The sequence below is a fragment of the Styela clava genome, chromosome 7 (assembly GCF_964204865.1).
Source record: "Styela clava chromosome 7, kaStyClav1.hap1.2, whole genome shotgun sequence".
NCBI lineage: Eukaryota > Metazoa > Chordata > Ascidiacea > Stolidobranchia > Styelidae > Styela > Styela clava.
Genome location: NC_135256.1, coordinates 8,658,934 through 8,669,735, shown reverse-complemented (window position 1 = coordinate 8,669,735; position 10,802 = coordinate 8,658,934). Strand labels below are relative to the sequence as shown.

Here is a 10,802-nt window from a genome sequence, read left to right as displayed (position 1 = left end):
CTTATGAGTAAGCTACATCAAATAACTTCTGTCCTGCAATTCTTGTATAAATCAAACTTATATGGAAATTGGGAATGGCACTATATTATTGTAACAATCAACCTGATTTGACCTCAGTAATGTGACGGGTCATTTAATATTCTTCCAATTATGACATCATCTTCCACGAACCCGCGTTTTTTCAAGTGCAGTTTTAGGTATTCTGTAGCGTCTAAAAATGCGGTATCCCCCTACCATGGTCCGCTATGACCAAGCCAAATCCACGGCGACTGACTTTTTAGCTGCCACATACCAATGGAGAGCTGCCGTTACAGCGGCAGCAAATTGAAAACCAATGGCAGGTAAAATTTTGCTGCCGTAACAACGGCAGGCCGGCGTAAGGACAGGGTCGCCCCTGACGATGACAAATATTGCTTAAGTTTGAACATTTTCCCTATGGATACAGTTATGATGGATTTGGGGTTGGGTTTCACGTTTAAATAAATATTATTTTGCATGATACTCTAAAATATGGTACATGACATCGTGAATATACCGGTTATAGCGTCATAAACCATGGCAAGAGCTGTCCTCGCTTCGTTCGTGGCAGGAGCTGCCATGAAGTGGAAAGAACTGCGATTCCGTTTTTTCTTGTCCGTTGGTTTGTGGAGTGGCAATAATACAATTACTGATTCCAAAGAAAAATGTCAGAAAAACGGTAGAAAACCAACCATGTTCACGATGAATAGGTGGATTTATTTTTAACCTTGTGCAAACAGTCTGTGTGTGTCTTAATTGTCTCATTTGCTGGATGATTGTAGCCACGGCAAAGTGCAGTGATATCACGCAATCTACCACGTCAGCAGGTCAGCGCAGTACGTGCAGAAAAAGTTTGCGATTCAAATCAAACAGCAATCCTATTTTAGGAGACTATTGTTTGGTTCAACCTATCTTCGTGAATCAACATTTTTTGACTTGTACTTCACCAGGGACAAACACGGAACACGCCTTTCTGATGATCTGCAGGTTTCGCTCAGAGTTACAGTGTCAAGTTACGCGCCGCAGTACAACACTCTGTAACATTTGTTAGTACAACTGTTAAGTCCATTTTATCTTAGACTTGTGCAGAGTGTTTTTAAATAATTCAGGTACATTGTTGTTTTCTATGATATTATAGTAGTGATCACTTTGAAATCAATTTGAAATGCAATTGCCATTGATAGAAATTTAATTGCTACGTTGTGATAATCGTTTGATTTCCTGAAGAATCCTAAAGTTTATCAGTGTTTCTACTTGACTAAATATCAGTAATTATCAATAATTAAAGCTTTATCGAGCAAACTGACCTTTTTAGAAGTGTAGCCCTTGAACTGGTAGCCCTCGGCTTAATCTGTACCCAGAAAGTAGCCCTCGGCTTCGAAAAGGTTGTTGACCCCTGGTCTACCGTTCGTAGTTTTTATTTGTTATTTCTCTATTCTTTTTATGTGTACATTTTCTATTTATCATGTGGTAATTTAATTCTAACATGTAATTGTTACGGGTTTACCCAGTATTAGAATTTATACAAATGTTACGTCCGAGTTTTGTGTAGGCTTAGAACAAATTAGGGCATTTATATGTAAACTGCCTCATTAATTACAGAGGGGACTTCCGAAACGAATTGATTTCGTAGGCAGAGTTTCTACTGTATTGGCAGCCAGTTGTGATTATATTTACAAGATATCGCTGTTTAAGAAATCCAAAGATCTACGATAAAATCCCAAAGTCTACCCAAATTTAATTTGGCACAAATATTAATTTGCTTCAACGTACTTTATCCTAATCAGGCCATAGCCAGGATTTTCAAAACCGGGTCAAAATAAATATTAATCGCCTTGAAATCCTCGCAATATAAATGTTCTCACAACACTGACTCCGCTCTGCCACTCCCACTATTTTTTATTTTTCAAGAAAAATCTCCGGGTCTCGGATAAAATATCAAAAAACTACGATTTATTTTAGTACATTAAATATTGACTGAATATGCATTACATTAATTATCTTTTATTTTATAATAACCAGAGTAAAAGTTGCATATGTCCCCGACGATAGTTTCGCCTTAAAACAGGGATGTGCAAACTGTGGCTCGATTAGAATATTTGTAGGGCTCGCGAAGAAGCGCCAATTTTGAATAGTGTTCAGTGTTCACATTTATTCTTGAATGGTGTTTTTAGATCATTTAATTTTGTGCGTGCGAGCAATTTTAATCTTTCTCTCTTTCACAAAGCCTATATTAATAGTGCCACGGTCATGATATTAAAACAAGCTAGCAAAATCTTGTTACGAAATGCCCAATGCTATAAAAACGCGTTTCTCACTGAATTCGATTATAATTCAGAGCATATGAGCACACATACATGAAATTCAAAATTTTATATTTATTTTTTATCGCATCATTGTCTTCTCACTGAATTTCGTTAGCAACACATTGTATAAACCCGCGGGAAACAAGCGTGCCAGATAATTTTTTGGCGTTTCGCACACGGCTGCAACTGCAATGTTTTAAATCAAAACGTTTACAGTGGCGCTAGGATATGTGCGCCATATTCGGTATTCACTTCTTCAAGCAATGCATTAAATTAACCTGAATTATACAGATATTATTACACGTGTTTCAAAGGTTTTCGTTCTTTCGTATATGTAGAAAATATTATGTTAGCCGAAGCAATATTACGAGAAGAATTTTTGTATGTTGGATTGTTCGTATCCAGCGCTTTTCATTAGTAGAGTTTCTAGGTGCAGCCCGCGACTTTATCCAGTATCTATCTGGCTTTCTGTCAATGAAGGTTGCACAACCCTGACATAAACGGTATACATCGCAGGCATAGTGAAGGAATTCAGTGATTATGTAAACCAGTGGTTCCCAACCGGGGGCCGATGGCCCCCTAAGGGGCCATGAAGCTGTTCAAGGGGGGCCACGACACAAGGCCAATAATTGATCATAACGCAACTTCATTTACATACTTTTTTTTTTAAATAAAATCCCCTGTTCAGACATTCACCACAATTTCATTACCTGAATAGGTTATTTGCGGTCGCAGAGTGAATTCACTTTCTTATACGTGAATTGTTTGATCATAATGCCCAAAATACGAAAATGAAACAACAGTTACGTTGGCTTTGGTTTTACAAAAGTAAATCGAGATGACAGAGCATGAGCAGTGAATCAATACGCCCATCTAAACTTCAAAACCATCGTGACATAACGTATCCTTGGGTAAAAGACGTGGGCATCGGTTTCTTGGCTGCCAAGCAATTGAATTTGACAAAAAAGCAACACTGGCCAAGTTCGGGATTCTGTTAGTTAGCAAGAAAGTAATTTGCCACAACCTATCTGTACGAATCTGTTTATTCTGATCTTGTTACCATCAAAGCCGTTTTTATATTAACAGTGACATTATTCTAGCTATATCAAAGACTGTACCTCTTATAAAAAACCTTGTAAGACAGTCCCAAGCGCAAGATTCTGTTTGATTGTATACTAAAAAGCTTGAACTTCTTTCACTCTGGTTGGTTTTTGCATTCCATAAAAGTTTGTAAAAACATAATACAATCCAACACGTCTAGTTTTTTTTGGATTGTGAACAGGGGGGCCACGAGTGCAGAAAGGCCCCACAAGTGGGCCACGAGCCATAAAAGGTTGGGAACCACTGATGTAAACTATATAGTGCACAAGGGCAAATTTACCAACTGAAAAAGAGCTTTTCACTCTGTCAACAGCCTAAAGAAACTAAAGGTATTTTTCGTTTCATTTTATATATTTTACAATACGGAACAAAACAACTTATTGAAACAAAATGCTTGCAATGATATTATGAAATGCGGTAAGTTTGCAGCGGGAAATTAAGCAAAATAAATAACGCCGTGAAAGTGCTCAGAGCCTAACGTTACGGATCACATTGAATTAGATCGGTTAATATGACAAAATGCAATCGCACGACATTCAAACATTTCCACAATCCTCACAAACCGATCAGAAAACACCCTCTGGTCGCATATCCAACTTTGGATTTGATATACGATGTCACGCACATGTTCGCACTTGTGGTCAATTATAAATTTGTCCGAATACTGCATATAATTTCTATTTTGACAGTGTATATGAATACGGCCGTATAAACATATTTACAATAAAACTTTCTGGTATATTACCCCATTTTACGAGATTTCAGGCCTTAATCCGCCGCGGCTCCGCCATAAGAAAAGCATTGTTTAAGCAGAGCCATTATATAATGGCTCTGGTTTAAGCGCCCCAGAATATGATTTTACAGAAGGTCATTCAAGCGTGGAACGTCTGTGGCGATACAATGAGTTTTCTATCCATTGTTAAGTCATCAATGGTGGAATCAAGCCAAGCTGCTTCCTAGCGAAACTGGAATCCGCACTAAACAGCCATTTTGGTGGGAAAGTACGTCAGGCTTTGGCGGAGTCCGAAAATTCAAATTTCGAATCCGTTGCGATCTGAAATATTTCTAAAACTTAGGAGCATTAAGCAAATAGTTAAATTAAAAAAATATGCCACTCAATTCAAAATTATATTAACCGAAACATTTGCATATACTTTGGTCCGATAAAAGATATAGCGATACAGCGTAAAACTACTAGATTCATCAGTAGTTGGAGTCGTGACTGCAAGTAGACATGTCCGTTTGAGAATGAGTGCTGTCATTTTAATCACCAGTTTACATGATGCTTAAAATAAAACATCCTTCCACTTGATATAATATTAAGTGCAATATTAGGATTTTTTTTTATCGTAAACTATAAATTCTATGTCGCGATGACATACGAAGCCGCAGGTTTAAGTAGCATTGTGTGACATGGGCCTTATTGCGCGAAGCCAAATTCGTATCAGTTTGGGACCAAATTCGTCGCACCAATGTAAATTTCATTGGCATGCATTTTGCTGATAATGTGTGGAAGACTGTCTTCTGAACTCTATGCTTTTGGTTACTACCAAGTGGACTTAATTTAACATAACCGCGAGATAGTTGTTTTCAGCCGTTTTTGTATGTTACGTATAATTTATTGTATATTTAACAACCGGATGTTTGTTTTATGATTATGCAACAGTATATGTGAAAGCGGTGAAATTACAACACGGTGATGTAAAAATACGTATAAATAGTTGCTCGTCCAAAATACTGCCAACGGTCGTATTTTTTACAAAGAAATGGCTGTAAAATTACAAAAAATTTTACAGTGTGGCCCACGCTTGAAGTGTGTTTTTACTACAATAAAGACACAAAACATCTCCCTAGATAAGGAGTTGCTTGACGAAGTTAAAGTGCTAAGTTTGGATGAAAAGCGCGTCTCATCTCATCGGCCGGACCCTGTCCATACAAGTCAATTCATTCTGTTCACCCCCACTTACTTTCTCTATTTTGCTCCGCTCAATCCTTCCAATAATCATCATTTGATTTTGTTCTGGAAACAATGCGGATAAATTTCAAAATGTTTAAACACCCACAAAATCCGTTACATCTACCCCACAAACTTAGTGAAAATATCCCCTTGCGCAGAAAATCATTATCTACAATAATCCATCCTTCGGATGGCGACCGAGCGCCGTGTGCCGTCTTTGGTTAGAGCCCAAACTCAACGTGATTTTGTAAAATAAAAAGTTGCGTTTTCGCGGCTTCAAAAAGTGTGCTACTTTAAATTTACTTGTGCAATATTGGATGGGCGCATACTGTTTATATTTGGTTAGTTTGTAGTTCATGATTGATTCTGATAAGTAAAACTCGCAAAAACAATTTATATTGAACCATTTTCGAGATATTACGGCTTGAACACAGGCAGGAAACGATTTTTTGGCTTTGAGAAGCAAATACAGAAATACCGCATTATTTTATCTGAAATTCCTAAGACGCCAATATTCAACTTAGAGCTGTGAAATTTGTCCAATAGATCTTTACTAATACTTTTCATGGAAATTATCATAAAAATTCTAGTTTCGACCATTTAATAGATATTGACTGTTTAACATGGGGGTGTCGAATGCTTTTTGCCGCCAGTGAGCAGCTATGTTATTTCAGTATTTATGATACTGTTGTGGCTGATAAACAACAATGTTGAGACCTAAAGATGTAAGGCAAGGGTCGGCAAACCTTTGTCGCTCGCGGGCCAAAATTATGGGTTGGAAGTCATTGGCGGGCCGCATATATTTTTAGTAGAAAGTTGAAAACCGAACGTATGATACTTTTATAATAAAAATCAAGCAGTGATACAGCTCTCAAAATAAATATAGATTTATTTCCTCATTACATTGCATCTCAAAACATTCCATTAGCATATTTCGGCGCCATTGAACCCTTTGCACTTAGCATCAACTTTTTTGCGTTTTGTTGCCATTTTTCTAATTATAATTAAAATATACGCTCATTAGACGAGTAATTGCAAATTTTATACTTGCTAGATTATAATATAACTTAGTCTAACCCTGATGTAGAGCCTAACAACCAATTGTGTTGTGCTGCCTACTCCATGATTGGAAAAAAATTCCAAAATTCTTCGACGAACCCAGCTCAGAACAATCTCCGTCCCCTCTGAATTACCAAAGACAAGTGTGTTTCAAATAAATTTGTTACATGAATATATAAATTGACACAGCTTTGAAATACTAACAGTGTAGTGGATGTTTTAAAATGAAGAAAAATGGAGTGAAAAATTTTTTGAATATGAAAAACATAGAATGAAAAATTATGTACACTTATATGAAACAAAAACATAATGCAGAAAACGTACACTGGAAATAAACTAACAGCTTTTAAATATGAACAGTGTAAATGATGTCTTGAACAGTGTTTTGAATAAGTGGAATTAGAAAAGGGGGTATACAAAATACAACAGTGCTGACATATGAGAAATCCAATATATACAAACAGATAACATATGAAAAAACGTAGAATGAAAAATGAAGAAACCTATATGAAAACGCTTTCCTCTTTGTCGTATTCCACCACTGTGGGGTACAATTCGAAGCATGGATCTACGTGTAAGAACACGTTGCAGATGGGGCAATGATATTGAGTCCAATTCCTGTTTTTAGTGCTGGGACCAGCTCCCTCCTCTTTTCTCTTCGATCGATCTTTCTTACTACAAACATGGCAACTTCTTTGCACATGTTGTCTTCTACCACCAGCAGCATTCAATTTTGGGAAGTGGCGCCCGGATAGTCTGACGTGTGATGCAACTTGATGGCTTTGGCTCGTTGTTACAGAATGACGAATGTGCTTCACAAGTAAGCTGATATATTACTTCTTCAACATACTCTAGATGATTCAATCTCTTCAAATCGTTGTTTGTTTGAGCCGCCATAGTATTAAGTTTGTGCGAGTTCACAACAGTAAGATTAAAAAGATGGAGAAAAAGTTTCTTCCACCATTTTTTTGTTTTTCGTTCAAAACTGTAGTAAGACAACATCTGGTCCGACTTATCAACACCAGCCATGTTGTCATTATAATCCTGAACAGCGACAGGCTTCACTTTATCTTTGTATCCCCCAGGCCCACAAACTTGAACTGTTTTAGTGTCATTTATATGTTTTGTGGAAAGCATAAGTAGTAAGTACATCAAGCTTGTCTTTCCATTTCAAAATAAGCAGTGGGCCTTTTCAGGAAGACACTATCCCCCCTTTTTCGAGTTGTTTTTGAACCGTACTTCTTGGTAGGCCACGCCTATCAATTCGGCATGTACCGACCGCGACAGTTTTTTCTCTGTACAACTCAGCAAACAGTTTGGGTGATGTATAGTATCTATCAGTATATACTTCATGACCGACACCTAAATAATTCCTCATGAGATGCATCACAACTGCATGTGTGGTGTTGGACTCATCGCTGACTTTTCCTGTTGCAATCTTGAATCCCAAACAATAGTCAATATCCAGATTCAGATTCACATAGTTCATAAATTTTTATTCCCCATTTTTTTGGCTTCTTCTGCATGTAAGATCCGAATCTTACTCTGCCTTTGAAAGGACATGTTCCTTCGTCCAAACTTAGGGCTTTTCCGGGACTGTATAAACTTTTAAATTTTTCTTTTAAAAGGATTAGAAAAGGAAGAATTTTATGGAGTGGATTATGACCAATTTGGTTGTATGGTACCCATTGTGTGTTGTCATTGAGGTGAAGAAATGTCAATATGAACAAGAATCGATCTCTTGGCATCAGACCTGAACAAAAACTGGAGGCATAGATTGGCCTTTTTGACCAGTAGCTCTTCAGCAGTGGCTTTTTTACCAGTCCCATGGACAATATGATGGCAAGGAAGACTTTTATTTCACCCACTGTCACTGGTTTCCATTCGCTGATATAACTTCTCTCCAATTCTTATCTTCTCTTGTCCGCATACAAGTTGGTTTGGGATGTGATCCCAAAAATCATTGTCCAAAAATTGAAATAGAACCGATAATGTTACCTGGTTCTTCCAGGTAATGGCGAGACTGACCTGTGAATGGAATAGGTTTTGGAGGATGTCCGGATTCATTCTCATCCCAAACTGGAGATGGCGATTGTGGGGCAGATGGCAATGGACTTGAAATTGGAGGGGTTGGCGTTGTGGCTGGTGACATTTGAATCGGTGAAGTTTGTTGATTTCGAGGACTTCTAGACATCCTAGGACGACCACGGCGCCATCTTCTTGAAGGGGGCCTTCCTACACGTGGTCTAGTCGTGGATGTTGAAGGAATGTCTGAAAAAGTCTGGATTGTGGGATAATTGAATTGCAGCTGTGGGCTCTGTTGCTGTTCAACATTTGCATAGGATGCGGGCCGAATGGGTTGAAGCGTTGTCAACTCTCCATCTGAGTCTGATGAAAACGGCTGAGAAAATAAGTCCAATCCTAAATTTGTTGCTGGTCCCATCGAGATTGGGGTGGTGGATACAGATGAAAAAGAAAAATAAGGCTGAACAGAAGGTGAACCTCTTGGCCCTAGAATATAAGTATAAGTTTATTTCGACTCCATAATCTGCAATAGACGATAAAATGATTGATTAAAACAAAATAAATAAAACTGATTATAGAATCGGGAAAGCGAACGAAGCCTCAAGTAAGGTTTTTGGAATTGATTGATAAAAGAAGTAGTACGTGTTCACTCACCCAGAAGGTCATCATAATGAGATTCCTCGTCTTCACTGGAAGATATATCGACGTCCTCACTCCCACTGTTAATTTCTGCTTCATATTTCTGAAACTCTCCCTCCATTTTAATACAACAGATTTGGTACAACAGATGGATTTTTATGCGACTAACCTTGCTCAAAGCACAAAGAAGTAACAAAGTATTTATTAGCGAAAACGCCCTCATCAGCAAAACGCTGAAAGCCGTAAAGCGCTGGATGGATGATCGCAGTGCTCCCAATCAAACCTCGTCTGGAAAATTCGCAAAATAAATGAATCGAATTTGCCTGAATCGGATACACCAATCGTTATGTATATATATTATGGTCACAAAATAAAAAATTAAAAAATTATTTTGTCTTTAAGACATGCGTTATTTCAATTTTTGTGATGAAAATGGGAACACTAGTTTTCAAAGCCGATTCTACGTTCTACTTTCTTTTCCTGATTTTTTTTCTCTATTTGTTTATTATCACAAAGAGAGCAGCGTATATCTCCCGCACCGCACAACACGTCGTAAACTACACAGCTGTGCGTTTTTCAAGATGATCATAAAGTGTTCCCCAATGGTATAATTTTGACGTAATCATTACGTCATACTCTCAAAATTAAATATGGTATTTAACGTCACCATAATTGTAATCAAATAGTATCAGTCATTCAGATCTGATTTATAATCACAATTGCCCACAATATGATAGTCACAACTCACAAGTCAAGGGGAACACAAAAATCCGACATCCCCTGTTCACCCATGCCTGGGCCAAGTGTAACTGAGGTATTGTCGACAATTTCGTGTCGGTCAACTAAGCATACCACATTTATTTATATATCACCCCAACTCGTAAGTTAAATCACACATTCCGCGGATGAAATAGGAATAATACAATCTTGGTATTCATATGAATGTATTACAATGAATCCCGCCTTCCTCTAAGACAGGGGTTCTTAACCTCTGGTTCGCGAACCCCAGGGGTTCACGAGAAGATTTCCAGGGGTACTTGAATGACAGTTGAGTAGCATAAAGGCATAGAGAAAAGATAGGAAGTTAGTCTCGCGCAACCCAACTCAAATTTGAGTTTTTATGTGTTGTTATTTTCTAATGTCCATTACTATCCGAGGAATATGCGTGCCGATTGAAACTCGGCACGGATTTTCCCTGATCTTGCCTTGATGTGACTCAACAATGTGAAATCCAAAGCTTAGCAGCCAAACTGGGAAATCTCAAAAGACAATGTGCTGTTTGCTCCTCGAATTGAGAGACTTATTTGCAATAAACAGGAACAGCCTTCACACTAATGTTCTATATTAATGAAATGAATACTTTTAGTTAATATCATTTAAAACAGTGGTCATTTAATTAAACCCAACCTTTCTGGCGGACCGGTAAAATTAAATTAAATGTACTCGCGGAACGACAAAAAATGGGTGGAATAGAAAAAATATATATATATTTGCGAAATGTAATGCAATGGTGGGCACTTGAAAACATTTCACATGAATAAAAACAAATAATGCGCCGGCCAAAAATTGAAGTAAGTAGATCAAACTTTTTCCAGAAGAAACTTATTCTCCTCGTTCTCATTAAAATATATCAAAGTACTTTGTTGGTTAACTGATCTCATATTAATCCTTCTGCAGTTAACTAACGCATCAAACAG

The 10,802-nt window shown here is 37.6% G+C and overlaps 1 protein-coding gene across 1 annotated transcript; it reads right to left on the bottom strand.

The window, feature by feature from the left end:
- Positions 1-7,598: 7,598 nt before the first annotated feature.
- LOC144425272 (uncharacterized) lies at positions 7,599-9,422 on the bottom strand. The gene is made up of 2 exons (XM_078114830.1): positions 9,121-9,422; positions 7,599-8,952 (listed from the first exon to the last, which is right to left on the bottom strand). Exons 1-2 carry the CDS (start codon positions 9,326-9,328, stop codon positions 8,402-8,404), a joined length of 759 nt encoding a protein of 252 aa, XP_077970956.1. The 5' UTR covers positions 9,329-9,422; the 3' UTR covers positions 7,599-8,401.
- Between the last annotated feature and the right edge of the window lie 1,380 nt (positions 9,423-10,802).